Source organism: Kwoniella shandongensis, chromosome 10 (assembly GCF_008629635.2).
Source record: "Kwoniella shandongensis chromosome 10, complete sequence".
NCBI classification, from domain to species: domain Eukaryota; kingdom Fungi; phylum Basidiomycota; class Tremellomycetes; order Tremellales; family Cryptococcaceae; genus Kwoniella; species Kwoniella shandongensis.
The window spans coordinates 1190133-1216266 of record NC_089296.1 but is presented as its reverse complement, the minus strand read 5'-3'; the positions used below and the strand labels follow the sequence as shown (position 1 = coordinate 1216266).

Sequence of the window (26134 nt, the reverse complement as noted above, 5' to 3'; positions counted from 1 at the left end):
CAAAGTCCAAAATCAATCAATCTCTCATCACTTTCCTATCACACACACCATTCTTGCTTTCCACTCTCGCGGTAGTCTTGCTTGCATACATCAACGGAGTTGTGGAAGTGACAGGAATATCCGATCTGGATATTCAAGGATAGAGAAGACATAAGAAAAGATGGCCTCGTCCCAGATTGAGGATGGGGCCTCCTTGGTCACCATCCCCCCTTCAACAGCTGTAGAAGGGGGACTAGAATTCGACGTCTCGGTCTTCAGAACATATCTCGAGTCATTACTACTCCCAGGTACGTAGCGTACATCCTTGACTGGCTATCGAGGTTGCTCATCGCTGTTTTTTTTGGTAGTGATGTCGGCGACTCGTCAGGAGCTGGAAGATAGTTTGTTCGAGGATCCGAGCTTTGATGAGAAAAGTCAGAGATTTGCGACGGATGCTGGATGTCAAGTCGTCTACATTACTCGAGAGCGTTATCTCGACGTGGACGAGGATGGTAAGTTCACTTGCGCACCTGGAGTAGTTCTTACTTGCAGAGCGCTTACTCGTCTGACGTTTTCAGACAACCCTATCGCACGGATCACCTACCGCTTACATCTCCCTCCTACACCACCTCACTCTGCCAACGTTCTCTCCACCCTAGCATTGATCAAGACATCACCCACATTGGATTCGCTCAATCCTCTCGGTACACAATTGCATTTCGTGCAACTCTCCTCATCATCCGCTCCATTGCTCGTACAGGACGATACCGCTCCTTCCGGCACTTCTACAGTGGTCACCACTCCGACTTCACAAGTAACTCCCTATGACGGACTACATAGTCTGGTCCATTGGGGTGTTGCACCTTGGTTTGACGCCTACGTCAGCTCGAAACAGACCTTGTTCAACGAGAACAATGAGAACCTTTCGGGAAACAAGAAAGGTGGTGGTGGCGGCGGAGAAGCACAGATGGGTATTCCCGTGACGAAGAAAAAGTTTGCAGAGCTGGAATTATCATTATTGCATCTGAAGCAGAATGTGGAGATTCCAGAGGCTCATTTATCCGTTCATCCTGCGATCAGAAAAGCTGTTGCTCAGGTGAGTTGCGTCTGTCCATCTGTTCTGGTAATGCTCCATGACTCATTGCTGATGCTAATCAAATCCAGTGTCACGCTACGGGAACTCGAGTATCGGTCGATGCTGTCGAGCCTTCTTCTCTCCTTGCCGATCCAGCTTTCCTCAACAAGCTCCAGGCCGATGTCAACTCATGGATCAAAGAGATCCAAGCCGTTACCAAGCTCTCACGAGATGTTTCCTCGGGAACAGCGTCGCAAGAGATCAACTTCTGGCTCAGTATGGAACATGCTTTGGAAGGTATTGAAGCTCAGCTGAGGGGAGAAGAAGTGACACTTGCGTTGGACGTGCTCAAGCATGCGAAGCGATTCCACGCAACGGTCAGTTTCATCGCCGACACGGGTCTGAAAGAAGCTGCAGAAGTTGGTAAGCTACACGAAGCATTCTCACATGCGAGTTTGAAGCTGACTATTAGTACAGTCCACAAACACAATATCCTGATGAAGGATTTCCCTCTCGACGAGTTACTCGCTGCGACAGATCTGGCCAAGATCCAAGAGGCGATTTACTTGATCTTCGCACACATTAACAAGAAACTCAAACTCTCTCCTTATCCTATTCGTCGAACTTTACCCCTCGTCGAGGCCATCTCGTCCGACTTCAACGATCAGCTCCTCAAGGTATTGAGCAGTCAACGTCTCATGTATATGGACTATGGGAAGTTTGAAGAGGTCATGGCTATGGCTGCCGAAGTGTTTGCTACTTGGGACGAGAACATGAAGGATTTCACCAATGTCGCCCGTGAAGGTACGTCGCTTTCCTTGTCGGTTGGTACATTCACAATTCTTTAGCTGAACCAACCTCATTTGATATAGTCTCCCGTAAACGTGCCGAAAAGTTCATCTCCATAAAGATCAACCCCGCTCACGCCAAATTGCAAGAGAGAATCACCTATCTCCGAGCCTTTAGGCGATCACACGATCAGTTGCGAGTGATGACTAGCTCGACGAGGACTTTTAGCGGTCTCGGGAACGACGCGCCGTTCGATATCGACATGGACGAGGAGGTTCGATTAAGCTACGAGAGCGTGAAAAACGTGGATGTGCTCGACGTCTCACCTGGTGAGCAGCATTACTGGAATTTTGACCGGTATTAATGCTGATGAGATGTACAGAGGGCTCTGAGATCTGGTATACAGCCGAGACTGCGTACAACGATCGTGTCGCGAGGATTGAGAATCAGATCATCTCGAGACTGCGAGACAAGCTTGCCACTGCTCGAAACGCTCAAGAGATGTTTAGAGTCTTTTCCAAATTCAACACCTTGTTCGTTCGGCCCAAGGTGAGTAGAGGTCGGATTTCTTTCAGGTTGCATGACCCCTGAGCTGACTGACTGATCAGATCCGAGGGGCCATTCAAGAGTACCAGACCCGATTGATCGAGTCGGTGAAGGAGGACATCCGTCAACTCCGTCAGAAGTTCACTGCCAATTACCGCCACTCTCAGGCATATCACATGTCCCAGATGCGTGACTTCCCTTCCGTCTCAAGCGCGATCATCTGGGCGCGACAGATCGAGCGTCAGCTCCTCACCTATATGAAACGAGTTGAAGATGTCCTTGGTAAAGGCTGGGAGAGTTATGCGGAAGGTCATAAACTCCAAGTGGAGAGTGCTTCATTCCGTGCCAAGCTCGATACTCGACCTTTGTACGATGCCTGGATCGGCGATATCACCAAGCGAGGCAATCTCACAATCACCGGACGACTATTCGATGTCATCCGTACACGAGCGACAGCCAGCAATGCACAAGGTCAACTACAGCTTGTTGTGCAGTTTGATCCGCAAGTCATCGCCCTCTTCAAGGAGGTCCGAGCCCTTATTTGGCTTGGATTCCCAGTCCCTCTGACTATCAGCCACAAAGCCAAGGACGCGAAGAGAGTCTACCCGCACGCGGTCAGCTTGATGGAGTCTGTTAGAACGTATACTCAGACACTGGATTTGATCGAACATAATCCGGATATCGCGATACTTCTCGCTAGCTATCGATCTCACGCGCAACAGATGATCGAGAGAGGTGAGCAGTCGAGATGACCCTCACAATGACGGTAGACTGACCAACATGATAGGTATCAAAATGCAATGGGACCACCTTGTCAACGCATATGAAGGTCAACGTTATCTTCCCGGCGGTGCTGCCGATGGTCGCGAGAACCGACACTTCCTCTTTGTAAGGGAATTCGCAAGTGTCATCTCTCTTCTCCAAGACAAGGCCAATGCTCTCATCGAGATATCTAATGAGATATCCCGCATCGTCGACGAGCTCAGCACATGCGAATTCACGACCGAGTCATTCTCTAGCCTTCTGTCTCAGATCCAGAAGACAATCGATCATCTCAACCTCGAGAACTACAGTAATCTGGACGCCTGGGTATTGACCCTCAACGAGAGGATCGACAAGGTGCTCCGTGAGCGATTGGTCCAGGCTATCGAGGCTTGGTGTGAGGAGTTCGGCAAAGAGGAAGACGGTCTACCGAATGGTGATGGACCGGTTATCAGTGGGTCCGCCCACAAGTCTGGTGTTCACATTGAGCCTTTGGTTCATGAAATCAGGATCAAAAATCAGGTGATATACCTTGATCCGCCAATCGAGCTAGCGAGGCAAGAATGGCTAGGACAATTCCAGGATGCTTTAGGTAAGCTAAGTGTCAAAATCTTACGAGTCATCGCTGATTAGAGAGCGTAGGCGTTGTCTGCAATCTCCATCGAATCCGTTCATCTCGTTACGAGATCAGCCTTCAGGTCGATGAAGCGAGCTTGGAAGAGACGACCTATGTTGGTCTAGTAAGTGTCAAAAACGGGTAGGTGTATGAGACCTCGCTGATGCCTTTCACAGCTCACTACATTCGACAATGGCACAATCGAGAAACCGCTGACCCTCATCGAGGACAAAGTTCAGTTGGTCAGCGCATACGTGGACAAATGGCTCCAGTTCCAGTCTTTGTGGGACCTCGAAGCGGAATATGTGTATTCTCGACTCGGTGACTCCCTTGCCGACTGGGGTCAATTACTATTGGACATCCGACAAGCTAGAACAACCTTCGACACGGCAGACACGAAGAAGGAGTTTGGCGTTTGTGTCATCGACTATGCCAACGCTCAAAGCAAGGTCAATGCGAAGTACGACTCGTGGCAACGAGAGCTTCTCAGTCGATACGGAACCAAAGTCGGCACCTCAATGAAGGATACTTACTCAGCGATCCTCAAAGCCCGAACGGATCTCGAGACTCTTGCGATCGAGGGAAGCTCGACAGCTCAAGCGGTATCCTTTATCACCTTCGTTCAGGATCTCAAGCGAAAAGTTCAGAAGTGGGGACCAGAGATCGAGGAATTTGCAGCGGGGCAGAAGACGTTGGAGAGACAGCGATATAGTTTTCCTTCGGATTGGCTCTATGTCGATCAGATACAAGGAGAGTGGGGAGCCTTCAGTGAGATCTTGAAAAGGAAGGATGATACGATCAAGGAGCAAGTTGGTGAGTAGCTATTTTCGTGACAATATCAGATTTGGCGGCTAATGCTGTCACTCGCTATTGTAGCTGGTCTGCAACTGAAGATCGTGGCGGAAGACAGGGTCATCGACGGGAGAATTCGAGACTTTATCACAGAGTGGGAGGCAAGCAAGTGAGTTGTCATTCCACTGTACTCGCGCGATAAATATTGATATTGTTATTCGCAGACCCCTTCAAGGCAGTATCAAAGCAGAGACTGCCATTAACACTCTCAACGTCTTTGAAGGTCGTCTCGCACGTCTGTTGGAAGAGTTTGATCTTCTCCGCCGAGCGAAAGAGGCACTTGATCTCGAGCATACCAAAGATGATCGTCTTCAGCCTGTGAATGAGGAGTTGAGGGATCTCAAGGCAGTCTGGACTGCTTTGTCAGGTATTTGGGGGAGGTTGTCGCAATTGCGAGAGACGCTATGGTCAGCTGTTCAGGTGAGTCAGCGAGATAGGTTGTCTTCAAAGAACGGTATTATCGTTAACCGATTCCCCATGGCAGCCTCGAAAACTGCGACAGGAACTCGACAGTATCCTTTCTTCCACCAGGGAAATGCCTAGTCGGATGCGACAATACGCTGCTTTCGAATATGTCCAAGATACCATCCGAACTCTGCTCAAAGCGAATATCTTGATTGGAGAGCTCAAGTCTGAGGCTTTGCGAGAAAGACATTGGTCCAAATTGTACAAAGCTCTGAGGTTGCCTTCTGCCAGCCATGCCTCAAGGTGAGCTGACTCGCCACCTAAATTGCAACAAGGGATGCACAGAGCTAACTCGTGCTTGGCAGTATGACTCTTGGGCAAGTGTACGACCTCGATCTCAAGAGAAACGAGAGCTTGATCAAGGAAGTTGTGGTTCAGGCTCAGGGAGAGATGGCCTTGGAGGAGTTCGTCAAGCAAGTCAAGGAGACTTGGACTTCTTACTCCCTCGACTTGATCAACTACCAGAACAAGTGCAGACTGATCAGGTAAGCTATGGCATTCAGCGGATCTCGTCCATGAGGTTGAAGCTTATGTTCCGTGACTGCAGAGGATGGGATGACCTGTTCAATAAGTGTGGCGAGCATCTCAACTCACTCACCGCCATGCGCATGTCACCATACTATCGGGTCTTCGAAGAGGATGCTGCCTCATGGGAAGACAAGCTCAATCGTATTCACGTTCTCTTCGACGTCTGGATCGACGTCCAACGACAATGGGTCTATCTCGAGGGCATCTTCTCCGGCAGCGCCGATATCAAGCATCTCCTACCGGTCGAGAGCGCTCGATTCCAAAACATCAACTCGGAATTCCTGACCGTCATGAAAAAGGTTAACAAATCGCCCTTCGTCCTTGACGTGCTTAACATCCCAGGTATTCAGAAGAACCTGGAGCGATTAGCAGACCTACTCACCAAAATCCAAAAGGCTCTGGGAGAGTATCTCGAGAAAGAACGATCATCTTTCCCTAGGTTCTACTTTGTCGGAGACGAGGATTTGCTTGAGATCATCGGGAACAGCAAGGATATCCGAAGGATCATGAAACATCTCAAAAAGATGTTTGCGGGTATTTCGACATTGCAGCTGGACGAAGATGAGACGCAACTACTGGGATTCGCATCGAGAGAAGGAGAGGAAGTCGCTTTCCGCGCCCCTATCGCTCTCAAGGATTACCCAAAAATCAACGACTGGTTAGCCAAAGTCGAGCTCGAGATGCGGCTTTCTCTCGCTCATCTCCTCTCTCAAGCGGTTGCCGAACTTCGCTCATTCTTCAAAATCGATTCGGATTTGTCCCTTACCGAGTTGCTCGCTTGGATCGACTCGTATCCCGCCCAATTGGTGGTCTTGGCTGTGCAAGTCGCTTGGACCGATCTAGTCGAGGCTTCCATCTCCGCCGCGGGTTTGACTGGTGTTCTCACACTCGTATCAAAGACTCTTGATTTACTGGCCGATACCGTTTTGCAAGATATCGCGGTATTGCAAAGAAGGAAATGTGAACACCTCATCACGGAGCTTGTCCATCAGCGAGATGTCATTCGATCGCTTATCACCTCTGGCACTCGAAATGCGACCAGCTTCGATTGGTTGTACCACATGCGATTCTACCTCAACGAGAACGTCGAGGATCCCTTACTTCGATTGGAGATTCGTATGGCCGATGCTGTATTCCCATATGGGTATGAGTATCTTGGTATCCCTGATCGACTTGTCCAAACTCCTCTTACCGACCGGTGTTATCTCACCCTCACTCAAGCTCTTGACAACCAGCTCGGTGGATCACCCTTCGGTCCGGCAGGTACAGGAAAGACCGAATCGGTCAAATCACTCGGTGTGCAATTGGGACGATTCGTCTTGGTCTTCTGTTGTGATGAGACATTCGATTTCCAAGCCATGGGACGTATCTTTGTCGGTCTTTGTCAAGTCGGCGCTTGGGGATGTTTCGACGAGTTCAATCGACTGGAAGAACGTATTCTCTCGGCTGTCTCACAACAGGTTCAGAGCATCCAACAGGGTCTCGCTCAAGCTGCTCACGATCCCAATGCGGAGGTCGAGCTTGTTGGCAAGAAATTGAAGATCAACACCAGGACAGGAATTTTTATCACCATGAACCCTGGTTATGCGGGACGATCCAACTTGCCGGACAACTTGAAGAAATTGTTCAGAAGCATGTCGATGACACGGCCAGACCAAGAGCTTATCGCGCAGGTCTTGCTCTTCTCAAAGGGTTTCAGGACAGCCGAGACTCTCGCCTCGAAGATTGTGCCGTTCTTCAACCTTTGTGCGGAACAGCTTTCGGCGCAACCGCATTACGACTTCGGACTACGTGCCTTGAAAGCTGTTTTGGCCAGTGCGGGGATCTTGAAGAGGGATAGACATCTCAAAGGCGGAGAAGAGGAAGGAAGAGATCAGACGCAGGAGCAACAGATAATGATTCAGAGTGTCACAGAGACTATCGTGCCGAAGCTGGTGGCAGAAGACGTACCACTGCTGAAGGCGTGAGTACCTGCATTCAGTGAATTTACGGAACAGCTAACAGCCACATCTCACAGGCTTCTCGAAGACGTCTTCCCCGGTGTCGAGTACGCTCCTGTCGATCTCGACGCCCTCAAAGCCAAGATTGGCGATGTATGCAGAGAACGACATCTCGTCGCTGGATCAGCATGGATCGAAAAGGTCGTTCAACTTTATCAGATCCAGAACATCTCCCATGGTCTCATGATGGTTGGCCCATCTGGTTCCGGTAAGACGCAAGCTTGGCAAGTCCTTCTGACTGCTCTCGAACGTCTGGACGGAGTGGAAGGTACGCCATATGTGATTGATCCGAAAGCGATCGATAAGGAAGCGCTGTATGGAACGCTTGATCCGACAACGCGAGAATGGAACGATGGTTTGTTCACCCACATTCTGAGAAAGATCGTGGACAATGTCAGGGGAGAGACGACGAAGAGACATTGGATCATATTCGATGGCGATGTCGATCCTGAATGGGTGGAGAATCTTAACAGGTACGTTGTCTGCAAAATAGCCCTTATAATTTGACATTGAGCCAGATCCTGATCCCTGCGCCAACGCAGTGTGCTCGACGATAACAAGCTGTTGACATTGCCGAACGGGGAACGACTCAACCTCCCGCCAAACGTTCGGGTCATGTTCGAAGTCGAACATCTTCGATATGCGACCCTTGCCACTGTCAGTCGATGTGGTATGATCTGGTTCAGCGACGATGTCATCGATACTTCCATGATCTGTCGACACAACCTGGACATGCTGGCGGTACTCCCGATTGGCGCAGAAGATGATGAGACTCTCGACTTCGCGACGTCGGGCGACAACAACGCAGCCTCAAACAGCCAGCTCGATGTGCAACGCCAGATCGTTGCGATCCTCGAGCCGCACTTCAGTCCTACTGGTCTCGTCAATGCTGCTTTGGACTTTGCAGCCAAGTGTCAGCACATTATGGACTTTACACCGATACGAGCATTCAACACATTGTTTTCTCTTCTCAAGGCAACTGTCCGTAATGTGCTGGAATACAACTCTCGACATTCCGACTTCCCCCTGTCAGCAGACAAGGTTGAAGCCTATGTTGCGAGGAGACTGTTGCTCAACATAGTTTGGTCTTTCGTTGGAGACGCCAAGCTTGATGTCCGGGCTGAGATGGGAGAGCATCTTCGCGTTGAGTCAGGTATCGAAACTCCACCCATGGGTCCCGGCGGATCTTTGATCGATTACGACGTGGACGTAGCCTCGGCTGCTTGGGTAGCGTGGCAATCACGAGTGCCGAGTGTCGAAGTCGAAACACATGCGATCACGTCTGCCGACGTCGTCATCCCGACTATCGATACGGTGCGTCACGAAGAGGTCTTATACAGCTGGTTGGCGGAACACAAGCCATTGATCCTTTGTGGTCCTCCTGGTTCCGGTAAAACGATGACCTTGTTCAGCGCATTGCGAAAGCTTCCCGATCTCGAAGTGATCGGTCTCAACTTCTCGAGCGCGACCACGCCCGAGCTAATCCTCAAGACCTTTGAGCAATACTGCGAGTATCGAAAGACACCCAACGGTGTTGTTCTCGCTCCCGTGCAAATCGGTCGATGGCTCGTCGTCTTCTGCGACGAAATCAACTTGCCCGCCACGGACAAATACGGTACTCAACGAGTCATCTCGTTCCTCCGTCAGCTCATGGAATGTAATGGGTTCTGGAGGACTTCTGACCTTTCATGGGTTAAGATGGAGCGAATCCAGTTTGTTGGAGCGTGTAATCCTCCTACTGATCCAGGTCGAGTTCCTCTCAGTCATCGATTCATGCGTCATGCTCCTGTCGTCATGGTCGATTACCCAGGAGAAATCTCTCTCAAACAGATTTACGGAACTTTCAATCGAGCTCTACTCAAGGTCGTCCCGACTCTACGAGGACACTCCGATGCTCTCACCGATGCCATGGTCACGTTTTATCTCGAGTCTCAAAAACGGTTCACGGCGGACATACAAGCTCATTACATCTATTCTCCTCGAGAACTTACAAGATGGAGCAGAGGTATCTACGAAGCGATCAAACCTCTCGAAACGCTTTCGGTTGAAGGTCTCGTCAGAATCTGGGCCCACGAAGCTCTTAGGTTGTTCCAAGATCGTCTCGTGTCAGAAGACGAAAAGGCTTGGACGGACGACAAGATCAACTCGACAGCCGCGGCTGTATTCCCGAATGTTGATCTGAACGAAGCTCTTGCTCGTCCGATCTTGTACTCTAATTGGACATCGCGGCACTATATTCCGGTCAACCGAGAGCAACTCAGAGAATATACAAAAGCGAGATTGAGAGTCTTCCATGAGGAAGAATTAGATGTCCAGCTTGTGCTGTTTAACGATGTGCTGGATCATGTGCTCAGGATCGATAGAGTCTTCCGACAGATCCAAGGGCATCTGCTCTTGATTGGTGTCAGCGGAGGTGGAAAGGTAAGCAACAACGGCCAGCCGAATGGACGTAGTGCTGACCGGTGCGCTTCTTTAGACCACGCTCGCTCGATTCGTGGCTTGGATGAACGGTCTCAGCATTTACCAGATCAAAGTCTCGAACAAGTACACCGGAGCGGACTTTGATGAAGATCTGCGAACTGTACTTCGACGAGCGGGTTGCAAAGGTGAAAAGATCTGTTTCATCATGGACGAATCCAACGTTCTCGATTCTGGTTTCCTCGAAAGGATGAACACCTTGCTCGCCAACGCAGAAGTACCCGGTCTCTTCGAAGGTGATGAACACGCTTCTTTGATGACAGCATGTAAGGAGGGATCGCAACGTGATGGTCTCATGCTTGATTCGCATGAGGAACTATACAGGTGGTTCACCCAACAAGTCGCTCGAAATCTCCACGTCGTATTCACGATGAACCCGCCAAGCAATGGTCTCGCTTCTCGAGCCGCGACTTCGCCAGCTCTGTTCAACAGATGTGTTCTCGATTGGTTTGGCGATTGGTCCGATCAGGCGCTCTACCAGGTCGGTCTGGAGTTCACTCAGACGCTCGACCTAGACATGGCGACTTATACGCCCTCGGCACCGTTCCCCATTGCCTACCGGGATCTCGTCGTACCCCCCTCGCATAGACAGGCCGTCGTCAATGCTATGGTGTACGTGCATCAGTCGATGCAGAGTATCACTTCGAAGTTGGCCAAGAGGCAGGGCAAGTACAACCATGTCACCCCGAGACACTTCCTCGACTTGTAAGTTGTGCAAACATGCTTGAACACACATGGCTAACTTTCGCTCTTAGTATCAACCACTACGTCCGCTTGTTCAATGAGAAGAAGGAAGAGCTCGAAGATCAACAACGACATCTCAATGTCGGTCTCGACAAGCTTCGCGACACCGTCAGCCAGGTCGAGGAACTTCGACACAGTCTTGCGGCCAAGAGCTCACAACTCGAAGCGAAGAATGCCGAAGCGAATCAGAAACTGCGACAGATGGTGACTGATCAACAAGAAGCAGAAGCGAAGAAAGCTGCTTCCATCGATATTCAGGCGGCTCTGGAGCAACAAGACGAGTTCATTCGACAGCGACAAGAAATCGTCAAAGATGACCTTGCTCAAGCTGAGCCTGCAGTATTGGAGGCTTTAGCAGCTGTTGGAAACATCAAGAAACAGCACTTGTCTGAAGTTCGATCGATGGCCAACCCCCCCGAAGCGGTCAAACTCGCGATGGAATCAGCTTGTACTGTCCTTGGTCACCAGATTGACAGCTGGAGAGCTGTGCAGAGTATCATCCGACGAGACGATTTCATCTCAAGCATTCAAAACTTCGATACGAAGAAGATGACCAAAACGGTGCGAGATCGAATGATGAGAGATTACATCGGTAAACCCGCTTTCAACTATGAGACTGTCAACAGAGCGAGTAGAGCATGCGGTCCCCTGGTCCAATGGGTGATTGCCCAAGTTCGATTCTCGGAGATCCTCGACAAGGTCGCACCTCTTCGACAAGAGGTCGCTTCTCTCGAACAGCAAGCTGACAACACGAAGAAACAAGCCCAAGTTGTCACGGACACAGTTGCGGAGCTCGAGGCTAGTATCGCTCGATACAAGGATGAATACGCGCTCCTCATCAGCGAGACTCAATCGATCAAGAGCGAGATGGACAGGGTCCAAAGCAAGGTGGATAGAAGTATGACCTTGCTCAAGAGTCTCTCATCGGAACAGGAACGGTGGGATGCTGGAAGTAAGACTTTCGAAACGGAGATGGGGACGATTGTCGGTGACGTCTTGGTCTCGGCGGCTTTCCTCGCTTATAGCGGTTTCTTTGATCAACATTATCGAGAATTGATGAGGAGGGAATGGACCGAACACCTCGCAGAAGCAGGAATCAGCTTCAAGAACGATCTCGCTCTCGCCGAGTTCCTCTCCACTGCCGATGAACGATTAGGATGGCAAGCCAATTCCCTTCCCGCAGACAACTTGTGTGTGGAGAATGCGGTCATGCTCAAACGATACAATCGATATCCGCTCATCGTGGATCCAACCGGTCAAGCGACAGCATTCCTTCAGAACGAATACAAGGACAGGAAGATCACCGTTACCAGTTTCTTGGACGAGGCTTTCCTCAAGAACCTTGAAAGTGCTCTTCGATTCGGTAACCCGTTGCTCATCCAAGATGTGGAGAACCTCGACCCTATTCTCAACTCTGTTCTCAACCGCGAACTGAGACGTACAGGTGGACGAGTGCTAATCCGAATCGGCAACCAAGATATCGATTTCTCTCCCGCTTTCACAATGTTCCTCTCGACACGAGACCCGTCTGTCGAATTCTCGCCTGATATCTGTAGTCGGGTAACGTTCGTCAACTTCACCATGACCAGAAGCAGTCTGCAGACCCAAGCTCTCGACAAGGTTCTGAAGGTCGAGCGACCCGAGATTGATCAGAAACGAACGGATCTGATGAAGCTACAAGGTGAATTCCGACTTCGATTACGACATCTTGAGCGATCGCTACTCCAGGCGCTCAACGAATCATCGGGCAGTATCCTGGACGACGACAAGGTGATCGAGACGCTTGAGGTGCTCAAGAAGGAAGCAGCGGAAGTGACGAGAAAGGTAGAAGATACTGAAGTGGTAATGAAGGAAGTGGAAGCTGTCACGGGGGAGTACTTGCCCTTGGCGCAAGCTTGCAGTGGTATTTACTTCACTCTGGAACAGTTGGCAAGCATCAATCATTTCTATCAGTTCTCGCTGGATTACTTCCTCGAAATCTTCGACTATATCTTGCTTCAAAACCCGAACCTCAAGGGCGTAACGGATCCACATACACGAAAGGCGATCTTGTTACAAGATCTCTTCCTGACAGCGTATCAAAGAGCCTCTCGAACGTTGTTGCACACCGATTACTTGGTGCTTGCTATCACATTGGCCAAGCTTCGACTGCGAGGCGAGACCGGTGCGGCGGTCTTGGACGAGCTGGACGCGGTGATGGAGATGCCTGGTGGAGGTGCGCAAGCAGAATTGAGGTTGACACAGGAGCAGAAGAGAAGCTTGGATGCGGTCGTTGGCGTGGAAATGGCAAAAGTCTTGGAGCAAGATCTGGACTCTAACAATTCTGCATGGAAGGAATTCACGGAGGCTGCCCAGCCAGAGAAGAATATGCCTTGGCCCTGGCCACAAGCGGATTGTGAGTTTTACCTACGAGGGACACAGCTGATGTTCTTAGCGCTATTTGTGGCTGCTCGTCGTATGACCGTCATCAAGCTATTCCGACCGGATCGACTGATCCAAGCGTTATCTGCGTTCGCGGACTTAGCTTTTGGATCAGATCTCGCCAACCAAGCGGAGTACGATCTTCAAGCGGTTGTCACCAATGAGGTTGGACCGACTCATCCGATCGCTCTCGCTTCGGTACCAGGTTACGACGCGAGTTATCGAGTTGACAATCTCTGTCGAGCGACTGGGACGACCTGTACTTCCGTCGCAATGGGTTCCGCGGAAGGATTCACCCTTGCCGATCAAGCAATTGCGAATGCTGCGAGGGTCGGTGCTTGGGTCCTGCTCAAGAACGTGCATCTTGCACCGGGCTGGCTAGCGCAGCTCGAAAAACGATTGCACAGTCTGTCGCCCAATCGCAACTTCCGGCTGTTCTTGACAATGGAGACTAACCCCGTCATCCCCGTGAACATCCTCCGACAATCCCGAATCATCATGAACGAGCCGCCGCCCGGTGTTCGAGCGAACCTTATCGACACTCTTAGAGGTATCCCACAAGCTCGATTGAAGACTGGTCCCGCGGAAAAGTCGAGGTTGTTCTTCTTGCTGGCATGGTTCCATGCGGTCGTACAAGAACGATTGAGATATCTCCCCCTTGGTTGGAGTAAAGGATACGAATTCAATGAATCTGATTTCGATGCGGCCTTGAATACTATTGATTCGTGGTTGACAGCCTTGGCAAAGGGTAAAGCGAATGTCGATCCGGCTCAAATCCCATGGTCAGCTTTGTGTACACTCATCAAGCAAGCAGTCTATGGAGGTCGTGTCGACTCGGACTACGATCAACGTGTGGTTGACGCCTTCGTCGATAAGATCTTCACATCAAGAGCTTATGATCCGGATTTCAAACTTGTTGAAGGCGAAGGATCGACGGGGTTGACGGTGCCGGAAGGGACGAAGATGGAACAGTTCATGAGTTGGGCTCAGGGTTTACCAGAGAGAGAACCTCCAGCTTGGTTGAGTCTCCCAGGGACCGCGGAAGGTCTCGTAGCTGCTGCTGAGGGTAAGTGACAATACTCCACTATCTACCGAGATGAAATGATACTAATCGTGAGATCATTGGATAGGCGACGCGATGATGGTCAAGCTTAGAAAGATGAGAACGACCGACGATGAGGAAGATGATACAGGTGTGGCATCGACTGCAGCTGATGGAAGACCGGCATGGATGAATGCGTTGAAGGGTCATGCCGAGGAGTGGCTAAACACGCTACCAAAGGTGAGTGGGGAGTGGGGTTATAACCAGTAAAGCGACTGCGAATCCTGCGAGATATTGTTCTGACATGGTATCATGTAGACCCTTTCATCTCCGACTCACGATAATTCTCCCTTGTCTCGATTCTTCGCTCGAGAAGCATCCACCGGATCAAGACTCCTTCAACGTATCCGACGCGATCTCTCCGAACTTGTCCAAGTGTGCAACGGCGATCTAAAGCAGACCAACGAGGTCCGAGCACTCATGTCCGACCTGAACAAGGGAACCATCCCATCTCATTGGCGCAAGTTCAAGACGCCTCGAGGAACTGCTGTCGCGCAGTATATCAACAATCTAGCAGCGAGGTTGGTTCAGCTCGAGAAGATTGCCACCGCAGAGGGAACAATAGGAGGAGGGATATGGCTGGGAGGATTGTTCCAGCCCGAAGCGTATATTACAGCCACAAGACAAGCTGTCGCTCATGAGAAGGGATGGTCATTGGAGCAATTGGTTCTGAGTGTGGACATCGAGAAGACCGGTGGAAGTGATTCGTTTGCAGTGCAGGGTGAGTTTGACATACCTCTAGAACTTGGTGTCGGGTTGTAGCTAAATATATTGCGTGTTCCAGGTCTCGCATTACAAGGTGCTTCATGGACATCTGGCAGACTCTCGCTCAATGACGGTCAATCGATTCCCCTCGCCACATCTCAGGTCAGATGGTATAAACGCGACGAACAACCGTCTACGACGAGTACGAAAACGGTCAATCTCCCGGTGTACTTGAACGGCGATAGGAGCGATGTCTTGTTCAGTGTAGATCTGGAGACGGGGGGCGAGGGACAGGCGGTTGTCGCGCAGAGAGGAGTGTGTTTGACAGCTGCGTGAGGGGTGGTGGAAGATAGATATAAATGTAGATGGTAGGTATGCATACTGATACGGAATACAGAATGGTGTGGTGTTACAAGAATGATTATCTCGGCAACGCTGGCCAGACCGACGAGATAATGTGATGCACTTTATGACACTCCCATTCACCTCGCTGCGTTTCTCGTGAGGTATATGGTGGCAACAGTCGCTACGGCCATTCCAGCACCGAATCCACCTAGTCCCGCAGCCCATTGCGTGTGTCCAAAGTGCTTTACCTGTTCCCAGATCTCTGCAGTTGTCTTTCTCTGGCCTTGCTTCACCTCTGACGGTGCTACCATCTTCTTCTTTTCCCAACCTTCATCCAAGACGTATTTCCTAACTTGTTCGTCTCTGAACCGTTCCATTTGCGCCAGACCCCAAACGTCACACAATTCCTTCATCCAATCCATTCTCTCCTGACCTCTTTGACCTCCGACGCCTGGAGCTCTTTTCCTCAATTCGGATCTCAACAATCCTACACCTTCAACTGATTCTTCTATATTCTCCGGTAATGCATTTCTGATTATATCACGGATCATCGCACCTGCTCTTGGACCCAGACCGCCTGTCGAGATCAAGATTTGTAACGGACCTTTCCGAAGTTGAGCTCCGAAATAAAAATCGCATTGAGGTGGTATATCCGCAACATTCACCATGACCCTTTTCTCCCTACACATCTCACAGACTTCTTGTGAGAGAGGATTATTGTCGATCGCAGTCATGACCAGATCGTATTCTGTGACTTTGATCGAATCTTCTCGACCGAGATAAGGTCGATCGTGCCATGTTATTTGGGGAGAAGTGTTTGGATCGGATATTCGATAGGAAATGGATGGGTCGAGAGGGGATGGTGAGACGATAGTGATATGTGCACCGGATTCGAGGAGGAAATATAGACGTTGGGAAGCAACCACACCACCACCAATGAGAAGGATAGGTCGGTCTTGGAGTCGCAAAGCAAGGAGGAGGGAAGCACCTTGTTGGATATCGGGGTACTCCTCGGAGGTCGAAGAAGAAGGGAGCTACATGTTGTCAAATATCAGCTTGAGCTCGTTTACCTCATTCGGGCGATCGCAATCACAGTCGCACTTACCCCATGGGTCGTTGTGTCGGCTGGCAGAGGTACCGGTCCAGCAGCTTCCCTAGATGCGGACATGGCGAGTTGTATATATATGTTCGGTTTATACTACAACAAGAGTGGTCAGAAGATGACGATCGAGCTCTACATCAGCCGCGAATCCAAAATATCCCAAATATCAATTATCGATTCTCGGATATCGGAATTCGCGTTTATTATCATCTTCCAGCTCGACTCGCTTCGTTATCTCCCCCACTGTACGCCGGATAACATTACGCTTGTTCTCCAACTTGATACATATTATCTATTTATCGCTGTTCAAACCAACTGCAAACATACAAGCGTGTTTGCAATACTTTGAATCCGTGAAAGGTGAGTGATAGACTTGGAGGAGCCTCCTTCGACCGCTTGTCTACGCATGGTGCTGAATAAAGTGGCTTCCCTGTCTTACAGCAAAAGCAGACCAACCGACCCAGATTGACCATACCTCATTCAATTATCTAGAAGAAAGCTTCACCAGCCAAAATGGGTTATACACTAGCTGTCCTCGGTACGTTACCACCTCACGGTGTCACAAGCACGGGAAATCCAGACTGACTCAACCACTTTTCTCCCCTTGCGTTTCACTTGCCTCCCTCTTCCCGGATCAACGCACATTGCACATTCTTCGCATATCGACTACTCGACTACGACTCAACAGGATGCGGAACGATGGGGATTGCCATCCTCTCCGGAGTCCTCACATCACTCGAAGCCCGACTCTCCCAACCTTTACATTCCAACGGCAACGTCGAACCTCCTTCTGGAATCTCAACTCCGACAGCTGACCAATTCCTCGACGCCCCCGAAGAATCCCTACCTGGCAAATTCATTGCTACGGTCGGTCGAGAAGAGACTGGGAGGAAGTTGAAGAAGACTTTCGCGGCGATGGGTAGTTTGGGAGGGAGTGTCGAAGTGAGAGCCGGAGAGGGGAATGTGAGGACGGTGAAAGAGGCGGATGTAATTCTTGTCTGGTGAGTGTCGAACGCTACGGTCACCCGCACCATTGTGGATGTACGAGCGGCCCTATACCGAGGCAACAGAAGCTGATCTTGTCGTCTACACACCCTTTAATCGTCGTGTCGTCGACCATTTCCCTACCTACCTTACCTACCCCACCTACATCCCGCAGCTCTAAACCTCAGATTGCCAAATCCATCCTTCTCGAACAAGGCATGTCCGAAGCCCTCGAGGGTAAACTCGTCATTTCCATCTGTGCGGGTGTCACCATCTCCCAGCTCCAATCCTGGGTTCCGGAGAGTACGAAAGTTGTGCGAGCTATGCCCAACACAAACTGCAAGGTGGGTCTAGCGGGATTCTTTTACCCAACTATGTCCCTTCTCTTCCCCCACGGAGCGGGTCTGAAATATGCTATCTGTTGCGCTGTGTCATCCTCTCAGACGAGCTTCTGAGCTTTTTCGAATGTCCAAACAAGAACGCTGATGTGATCTATATCCCGCGCTAGATCCAAGAAGGAATGACCGTCGTCACTCCCATCTCCGACGCCTTGCACCGAACCTTGATTCTCAACATCTTCACATCATGCGGTCGATGTCGTTTCCTCGACGAAAAGCATTTCGATGCCTGTACCGCCCTTGCAGGTTCTGGACCGGCGTTCGTTGCGCTCGTGCTTGAGGCGATGGTCGATGGAGGTGTGATGATGGGTTTACCTAGAGTCGAAGCGTTGGAATTAGCTGCTCAGAGTGAGTCCGCGTGTCGCGTGTCGCAAGCGGATGAGTTTGTGCTGATACGAGGGAATGGGGATGGGGTTTTAGCTATGCAGGGTACGGGTAGGATGGCGCTTTATGGCGGACTTCATCCTGCACAGTTGAAAGATAGCGTGACTAGTGAGTGGCAGCTCACAGTCCTTGCAGATATATGGGAAGATGCGGAGCTAATTGACAACTCACTCAGCTCCCGGTGGATGTACTATCGCCGGCTTGCTCACGCTGGAGGATGGAAGAGTGAGATCTACTATGGCTCGTGCTATCCAAGTAGCGACGAACCAGTGAGTTGTCTCTCCATCACAATCACAGAGTGAATGCTGATCGACGTCGCTTTGCTAGCGCCTCGGGTCTGGGTCAAGATCCCAAGAAGTAGTTGCGGTAGCCGTATCTCTGCCACTCCGGAAAGGGACCATCATCAAAAGGGACAAGATCATCAAGACCTTACTCATCTTGGACATACATAAGATGACATATGCATACGGTACATACAAACGACTACAGTGGCAATCTCAAATGTATCCGTGACCACCTTTATGCACCATACTCTTCTTCTTTGTCCCCATCCCGTGAGAACGGCCAAACTCATCTCCAAGACCTTTACTCTCGCTGAATCGTAATATCCTAATTTCGTCGAGTAACCTTGTCATATCTAACCAGTTCAACTCATCTTCTACTCTATTGCGCAGATCATCGGTCATTTCGGCCCAGGCCCATCGCGATGAGACGAGACGATGGGCGATCTGGTGGTATACCCCTGCTTCGCGAGTGAGGAAAATGCGTAATTCGACGATTTTGCGAGAGTCACAGAGTGATGGTGATGATGATGGTGGAAAGGCGATAGTCTGGCTCTGACGTTGAGGGGCTTTAGGAGGAATGGGCGGTGGTGCCGTAGCGGCAGCGGTAGTAGTTGTAGTAGCGATTATGTTAAGAGGCTTGACATGACGACGGATATTGAGAGGAGCCGTAGTCCCAACTTTACTTTGGTTATTGGACGTGATATGGCCTCTCATAGAGTTGGCGAGGTTTAACGACGCCAGTTTGGGTGAGAGATAAGGCGATGTGGGAGTTGGGAATTTGTTCAGAAGTTGAGTATACTGATTACGAGTCTGAGCACGTTTACGTCCCGTAATCAAATCTTGCGTTTGTGTTTGGGTTTGGCCGTTGGGAAGGGAAGGGAGCGTCGTTGGAGGAGAGGGAAAGCCTATCGGATTGAAGTGAGTGGTTGGAGAAGTGATGAAGAGTGATTTGAGATATTCGTCGCTGTAAAATAGGATGTCAGTTCCATCTCCCTTGTCAAGAACGCAGCACTGCGCTGTGACTGACCGAAGTAATGCGCCTAGTCCTGAATCGCTCTCTTCAGCACTCTCGCCGTCCGTCATCTCAGGTACAGAACTCCCCTCTCTACTCCCACTTTCAGCCGTCTGTACATTGACCTCCTGACCATTACTCTTTCGTTGAGACGGCTCTCGTTGGTCATACGCAGCACTAATAACGCTAGTTTCGTCGAGGTTGCTCGATAAGTGGACATTGATCCATTGAAGGAGTTTGCTCTGACCTGCTTTTCTGAGCATTTCGAGAGGAAGAACTACGTTCGTATTGTTCGGTGTGGGATCTAACGAATATGCAAATTCAAGCGTTACGATGACCTCATGACAATCCCTCCGATCACTCTCCCCTTGTATTGGCGGGGATTCACCTCGATTGACATTAGGAACCGATTTGCTTGTCATAGATAGGAGAGTTGCGTGGAACGGAGATTGGGCCGGGTCTTTGTGAAACAGATGGTCTGAGTGTCGTTGGACGAGAAGAGATAGGTGGTTGCTTGGCGTGTTTCTTATCGCTGTTGCTGTTGCTGTAGCTGTTCGTGATCGTGCTTGTTACAGACGGTAAGAATGGCGGGATAGGTTGGAAAGTGTCCTTCCGCAGCGTCTCGGTGGGCGAATAGCACGAAGCAGGGGACGAGGGCGTCAAAGACTCCACGAAGGATCTACCTTGTGTCTCGTCGACCTTGTGAACCTTGTCAATCCCGCCAAAGTCAGATTTTGGTGAGTTCGGAGTCGTAGCGGACCATGATCCAGACGATGGCGTAGTATCACTTGAGCTTGACCTTGGACTTGAGTCTCGGGCATTACGAGTTCGAGTCCTTTCAATCTCCTCCTCGCTCTCCCTCGCCCATTGGCTCGAATCGACTCCCACTTTGTTACTGAGTCTAACGCCCAACACGTCCTCCAAACGGAATTCATCGTGGCTGGTTGACTTCTTCTTTCCGTGTGATGGGATGAGTGTATTCGCCAATTTCCCCTTGACGCTGGTACTTCGTCTGATGTCCAATTTGGAAGAACGAGGCGGCGAATCGTTGATGGACATGGTGGAAGTGGAAAGCGGTGCGGAAGCAGATGGTAATGATCGCATATCTGCTAACGCATCTTGTGGTGTTCGTACCACCGTCGCACCGCCATACTCTCTCTGCGTCGACGGCTGAGGCTGAGGACCATCCGTTGCAGCAGCGCCAGGAGTAGGATAGGCGAAAGGATGGCGGTAATTCGACAATGTCGTTGAGGAATTTGACCAATTAGGTGAACGAGTCGGCTTTCGTTCTCCCGCATAAGCGTCAGGAGTCGGCGGAAGTGGAGGAACAGGCGGTGGCGTCGATGAGGTGCTGTTGGCAGGGTTGGTGTGGAAAGCTGTCAAGAATCGTTTTGGCGATTTGGGCGATTTGAAGATGTCGGGCAGGGTGTAGTTCGTGCTAGGAATTGCCACAGGCATGATAGTAGGGGATCAGTACTATGATGAGGGTCTGTAAACGAGCTCAGCTGTGAACGAAGTGAAGATGGACAGGCAGAAGATGGTGAAAATGTATTGATGGAGTGTGAACGTAAGTGATACAACGGTGCGACTTGGCAACTACATCTTCATCAGTCAATAAGGCTCTCAGGGGTTTATCAATTCCACTGTCGGTGGGCCGTTCTGGCCAATCGCGAATACCAAAGGCATCCGTCGACGGATCAGTAATGATGCACAGCCATAAAGAGGAGACGTCCATTGACCAAAGGAAGGCTCGACTTTAGGCAGAAAGGTGTTCACAATCCCGATCCCCCTTCCCAGCTTTCAACAGCCTGGCAAAGGCGCACAGGACAAAGAAGCAAAACGTCCAAAAGGTGTGAGTTAGGGTTTCACGTTGACTGATGTTGGGAATCAGTGTAATTGATTGGATATCAGACCTCCTTTGGCATCTCACTTACCGTCTGTTTCGCTTCTGAAACAATCGCCAAGACATTGACATGCTAGATATTGCATAGAAAGTCATCGTATCTTGCTTTATGGGTCGTATGATGCCATCTACCTGATCGCTCGCTCGCTTGCTCGACTGATCCGAACATAAAACTCATCCACCTCTTGTCATCCCTTCCCTTCTCGGCAATGGTGAAATCGCTAACACCATTGCTATCAATGTCGTAGACTCTTATGCCTTTCGTTGCTTTGCAAGAGTTTGGAGGTCGGCTGGGGGGAATTCGGTGCCCTCTGAAGGCTGAGGGTTTTTACGGTTGGCAGGGGAAGCCATGTCGCTGGGAAAGGAATGCAGTGGGTCAGCCTCGGCTTTGAGTGTCGCTGATGCTCGAGACTCACCGTCTCAGCTCTACAAGGACTGTCTCGAGAGTAAAATCTCGTCTCCAGGATGAGATGGAGGGGATACGGGAAAAGTCGACCTGAAACGGGGAACGGCGATGTGTCAGCTCATGTGCCATTGAACGGATGGAGGTGGTAGAGTTGTTCGTGTATCATACATAGAAGGAAGGTGGACTCACCAAACCACGCTGGTCCACACATGGGAGGTTGATCTTTGATTCAAACTTGACCAAAGGAGGAGCATCTGTACCAGTTAGCAGTGTATCAGCTCGACGTCCATTCGTTCGGAGGATTAATGTTAATTGTATACACTACGCCACCCCACACTCACCTGGGTAATGGTCACCACAGTAAATGCTCAAGCTGAAAATCCTGTTTTCATAAGCTGAATGAGGAGGGCCGAGGATCGTCCCGTTCCATTCATACATGGCGATATCGTCGCTGTCCTGTGACAAGTGACCGCGAGATCAGTGCGTGTGCTTCAGTGGGACAGAGCCGCTGAGGAAGAGACATGAAGACGGGGAGAAAGGGGGATGGAAGCGAAGACGGGGAGAGTACAAAGATGTTGGGCAATGTGAAAATGTTACGCCCTACGTACCTTTAAGCCGTAACTACATGATCCATCTCCGATACCCTTCTCACCATGTTCGAGCTCTGATAAGAGACGGAAACTTCTGGGAACTAAGCATGGAGGAGCAGGACAGCGAACCAAGGTCAGCATGTCGGTTCAGCTTCACCGAGAGAGGGAAGCGAGTGCATGTCTTTCGGCTACAAAGTAGCGCACACACATCATGGGTTGCTGTGCAGCGATGGAAGGTCGTGCGACCGGGAATATGATACGGGTGGGACAACGCGAGATGCGAGACTCACCTTTGGCCATGATGTCTGACGGGACTGAGCGACTGCAGTGACTTGGAAAGTGAGAGATAGACCAGGAGTAAGAAAGAAGAGAAAAAGGAAAGATAGTATAGTGTACGACTGGGTTGATTGAACTGGACTGAACGAGTGAGTGTGAGTGACGCATTGCTGATTGTGAGCAAGCAAGTAACAGCTGGTTTATTCCCAAAGTGGTAATTTTGACTTTTGCCACCAAAGCACTCTCATACCAGTATCTCGAGACTCAATAACAGCCAACTTAACCAACTTTCAACAGATTCTGTACATAACCTATCGCTTTATCATTCCACTTCTTGAGGCTCAGTCTTACGCTTCAACAATATGGACGGTCTCTTAGCTGAGATATCTGCAAAACGAAAAGCTCTCGAGCTTCCAGTTGGTTCCGGAGATAATGGCGCTTCCGGCGGTGGTCCTTCTGCGAAGAAGTATCTCCGTCGCGCTGATATAGAGCGTATGAGAGAAGAGGAGGAACAGAGGAAGAAGGAGGAAGAGCAGAAGAGGAAGGAGAGGTTGAAGGAGGAAAAAGATAGAGCGGGCAAGATGAGGAAGGAGGTGGGTTTGGCGTTTCTCTTCGGCTAATTTCCAATTAGCATTGATGGAAATGGAGATGGTCGCTGATTCTTGTGGTTTTGGGACAGGCTGAACAAGCTCGATTGGCGTCTTTATCACGACTAGCAGCTTCTCCTACACCCTCAACATCTGCACGAGCTACTCCCGAACCAGGTGCCGCCTCCGCTTCCGGCTCCGGCGAGAGAGAAGCGTTCAACATCTCCCCTGAAGAATGTATTCGAAGATTACGACTCAAAGGACAACCTATACGACTGTTCGGTGAATCAGACAAAGAACGAAGATTGAGATTACGTGCTTTGGAATTGTTAGAAGAGAGATCTGGCGGATCACATCACGGTCGAAATGATTTTAAGAAGGCTCTCGAGGAGATGGAGAGTGGTTTGGATAAGAAAGAGGTTGAGAAGAAAGCGAGGGAGTTGCACAGATTAGCAGAGGAAAGAGTGAAAGAGAAGGAGAAGGAAGGAACACCAGGAGCTGCTGGTGGAACAAGTGGGAATGCCAGTGAACAAGAAAGTGGAAAGGATGCAAGTGCAGCGACGGAGGAGAAGAAGAGAAGGGGTGCGGATCTGGGTGTTTTGGATCTGGGTTTGATCAAATCAGACCCCAACAAGCTCTACCCCCTGATCTACTATGCCTTGAAGGTGAGTTCGAACCTTCATCCTTCACCGATGATCTCCCTATTCTCTCCCAACTCTTGACATTCACTAACGTTTGTCCTCTTCACAGAACGTCGTCAAAGAGTGGGAAGAGTGGATGGATAACAGACCAGAAGAGATCAAGCGTTCGACACAGGGCAAAGTCGCGGCTACTTTGCAAGTGCAATCGGCCCAGAACCTGAAACCGCTGTTCAGGTCACTGAGATCAAGAGTGAGTGAAGCAGGAGTGGGGTCATCAATCGTCGAGTCGCGCTGATGTGTACGATTCTTCTTCCCATTTTCCCATCTTTCAAAATTCCTGTCGGTCCCGAATCACGTCTCGAATTTGCCCATCTTGTCATTATGTCATCGTGCCTCACACCACAGGAACTGACACCCGACGTCGTTCGACTCCTCGCTGAGATTGTCCACCACATGCAATCCCGCTCATATCAACGCGCCAACGACGCCTATCTCAGATTATCCATCGGAAACGCCGCTTGGCCGATCGGTGTCACCTCCGTTGGTATCCACGAGCGATCAGCAAGAGAGAAGATTGGTCAGGACAACATCGCACATGTGTTGAACGATGAAGTGTCAAGAAAGTACATCCAGGCTGTGAAGAGGTGAGTCATCGTCTGCCATTGCGATAGCGTGCATACTAGGTGCTGACGGACCGTTTGATATGCCACCCAGACTGTTGACATTTTCGCAAACAATAAGACCGCCAGAGGATGTCTCGCAGTTGATGGGTTAAAGCAGAAGGGGATCATATCCACAGACATACAGAAGTCTATCCCGACACTATAAATGCATAAATCATTGTCTTTTGAAAGATGGTCCGGTCGTCCATTATCGAGCTATCACTGTCTGAATGGTCCCGTCCACTATATACAACATTATTCCGACGACGTCGTGTATGAGTCGAATCCGACCGTTGTCAATCACAACCCCAAGCAAAGCCTTTTCGAATCTAGTCCTTTACTTGTATCGTGCGCTTAGCAGAGACATGCTCCCAGATCGAAACAGAGTAAAGCACCACAAAGGGCGGCTGAAAAGTACCAGAAGAGTCAGCATGATATTCTCAACAATGAGAAGAGCGATCAAGTCAAAGCAGAGCAGCAGAGCAGCAGGTGATTGTGGACGGAAAAGACGCTTTGTACTCACCAAAGATACCTGTACCGGCTGCTGCACCGGCCCCGGCGCGACCTGGTCTATTTTGGACGTAGACGGGTTGTGATTGTGGGTACATCTGCTGTTGTTGACCGCTGCAAACGAGATAAAATTGGTTAGCAGAAAAGTCCTCAAAGATGAAGGTATATAGTTGATTGAAAGCGACCAAGCCAGAGACGACTAGGTGTGATGGATGTGTCTACTCGTACTCACTAATAGTTCTGGGGTTGACCATATCCGCCTTGAGGACCGCCTTGGGGACCTTGCCAATTCTGAGGCATAGAAGAGGTAGGATACCATCTCCCATCGGATGCTTGATACATCTGTTGACCGTTCTGTTCGGTCTGCGAGCAAGAGTATCAGTATCAGCCTCGAACGAGAAGAGTAGGCGGAAGCGGTAGAAGGAGACCTTGTCAAAAAGGCAACGTGAACGACCTGCAAAGAAGATAGAGGATAGACTCACTTGAGGATAAGCTGGCTTGTTCATCGTGTCGATAGATGATTTCTATACAAAAGAATGGATGAGATGAGAAGAGAAGTTACAAAAGACGATTTGAGATGACCAGGTGCGGTGCAACGATACGTTTGCTTATATCTTGTTTGTGGCCGAAAGATGGGTGGCGATCAATCTTCAATCTCCAATTAATCGACTTGAGTTTACCGGAAGCAGATCTCTGGTAGTGTAATTACCAGTTGATTCGAATAAACGGAGAATACCGGAAAGAGTAAGTAAGAGTTGAGACGGTGAGCGGTCACCGAGTCCACGTGGTTGTGTACTGTGCGCTGTGCATTGTGCATAGGGACGCGCAGCTCAACTCGATATGAAAGCAAGACAATACAACATGCAAATGATAGATGCTGAGCGACACACAATGCAGCATGAAATACGTATACATATGCAAAAGGCAACGAGTCGTCTACATGAATACAAAGCTACAAAGCTATAGCTTACGCTCTAGCTAACGCTAC

The 26134-nt window shown here is 50.0% G+C and overlaps 9 protein-coding genes across 9 annotated transcripts; 3 read left to right on the top strand and 6 right to left on the bottom strand.

The window, feature by feature from the left end:
• Positions 1-160: 160 nt before the first annotated feature.
• On the top strand, positions 161-15398 carry CI109_105835 (uncharacterized protein; the record flags this gene model as incomplete). The annotated part of the gene is made up of 23 exons (XM_065967731.1): positions 161-287; positions 348-491; positions 558-1075; positions 1144-1477; positions 1532-1858; positions 1927-2172; positions 2226-2392; positions 2452-3124; positions 3177-3743; positions 3794-3891; positions 3944-4580; positions 4644-4728; positions 4784-5039; positions 5104-5327; positions 5390-5569; positions 5632-7575; positions 7630-8085; positions 8155-10033; positions 10089-10795; positions 10846-14321; positions 14386-14537; positions 14616-15078; positions 15142-15398. 23 exons carry the CDS (start codon positions 161-163, stop codon positions 15396-15398), a joined length of 13917 nt encoding a protein of 4638 aa, XP_065823803.1.
• Positions 15399-15544: 146 nt separating this feature from the next.
• Positions 15545-16575, bottom strand: CI109_105834 (uncharacterized protein; the record flags this gene model as incomplete). Its single annotated transcript, XM_032006859.1, has 2 exons — positions 15545-16441; positions 16513-16575. 2 exons carry the CDS (start codon positions 16573-16575, stop codon positions 15545-15547), a joined length of 960 nt encoding a protein of 319 aa, XP_031858911.1.
• Positions 16576-17022: 447 nt separating this feature from the next.
• CI109_105833 (pyrroline-5-carboxylate reductase) lies at positions 17023-18636 on the top strand (the record flags this gene model as incomplete). Its single annotated transcript, XM_032006860.2, has 7 exons — positions 17023-17047; positions 17198-17510; positions 17669-17837; positions 18002-18239; positions 18312-18383; positions 18451-18544; positions 18603-18636. 7 exons carry the CDS (start codon positions 17023-17025, stop codon positions 18634-18636), a joined length of 945 nt encoding a protein of 314 aa, XP_031858912.2.
• A 136-nt stretch (positions 18637-18772) lies between these two features.
• On the bottom strand, positions 18773-19834 carry CI109_105832 (uncharacterized protein; the record flags this gene model as incomplete). The annotated part of the gene is made up of 2 exons (XM_032006861.1): positions 18773-19523; positions 19587-19834. The coding sequence occupies 2 exons, from the start codon at positions 19832-19834 to the stop codon at positions 18773-18775; spliced, it is 999 nt and encodes a 332-aa protein (XP_031858913.1).
• A 136-nt stretch (positions 19835-19970) lies between these two features.
• CI109_105831 (uncharacterized protein) lies at positions 19971-21029 on the bottom strand (the record flags this gene model as incomplete). The annotated part of the gene is made up of 1 exon (XM_032006862.1): positions 19971-21029. The coding sequence occupies one exon, from the start codon at positions 21027-21029 to the stop codon at positions 19971-19973; it is 1059 nt and encodes a 352-aa protein (XP_031858914.1).
• Positions 21030-21072: 43 nt separating this feature from the next.
• On the bottom strand, positions 21073-21306 carry CI109_105830 (uncharacterized protein; the record flags this gene model as incomplete). Its single annotated transcript, XM_065967730.1, has 1 exon — positions 21073-21306. The coding sequence occupies one exon, from the start codon at positions 21304-21306 to the stop codon at positions 21073-21075; it is 234 nt and encodes a 77-aa protein (XP_065823802.1).
• Positions 21307-21726: 420 nt separating this feature from the next.
• Positions 21727-22770, bottom strand: CI109_105829 (uncharacterized protein; the record flags this gene model as incomplete). The annotated part of the gene is made up of 6 exons (XM_032006863.1): positions 21727-21829; positions 21891-21970; positions 22070-22134; positions 22222-22336; positions 22489-22571; positions 22761-22770. 6 exons carry the CDS (start codon positions 22768-22770, stop codon positions 21727-21729), a joined length of 456 nt encoding a protein of 151 aa, XP_031858915.1.
• A 338-nt stretch (positions 22771-23108) lies between these two features.
• Positions 23109-24749, top strand: CI109_105828 (uncharacterized protein; the record flags this gene model as incomplete). Its single annotated transcript, XM_032006864.1, has 5 exons — positions 23109-23339; positions 23426-23998; positions 24084-24224; positions 24380-24618; positions 24689-24749. The coding sequence occupies 5 exons, from the start codon at positions 23109-23111 to the stop codon at positions 24747-24749; spliced, it is 1245 nt and encodes a 414-aa protein (XP_031858916.1).
• A 241-nt stretch (positions 24750-24990) lies between these two features.
• On the bottom strand, positions 24991-25652 carry CI109_105827 (uncharacterized protein; the record flags this gene model as incomplete). The annotated part of the gene is made up of 4 exons (XM_032006865.1): positions 24991-25043; positions 25160-25260; positions 25379-25509; positions 25629-25652. 4 exons carry the CDS (start codon positions 25650-25652, stop codon positions 24991-24993), a joined length of 309 nt encoding a protein of 102 aa, XP_031858917.1.
• Positions 25653-26134: the final 482 nt, after the last annotated feature.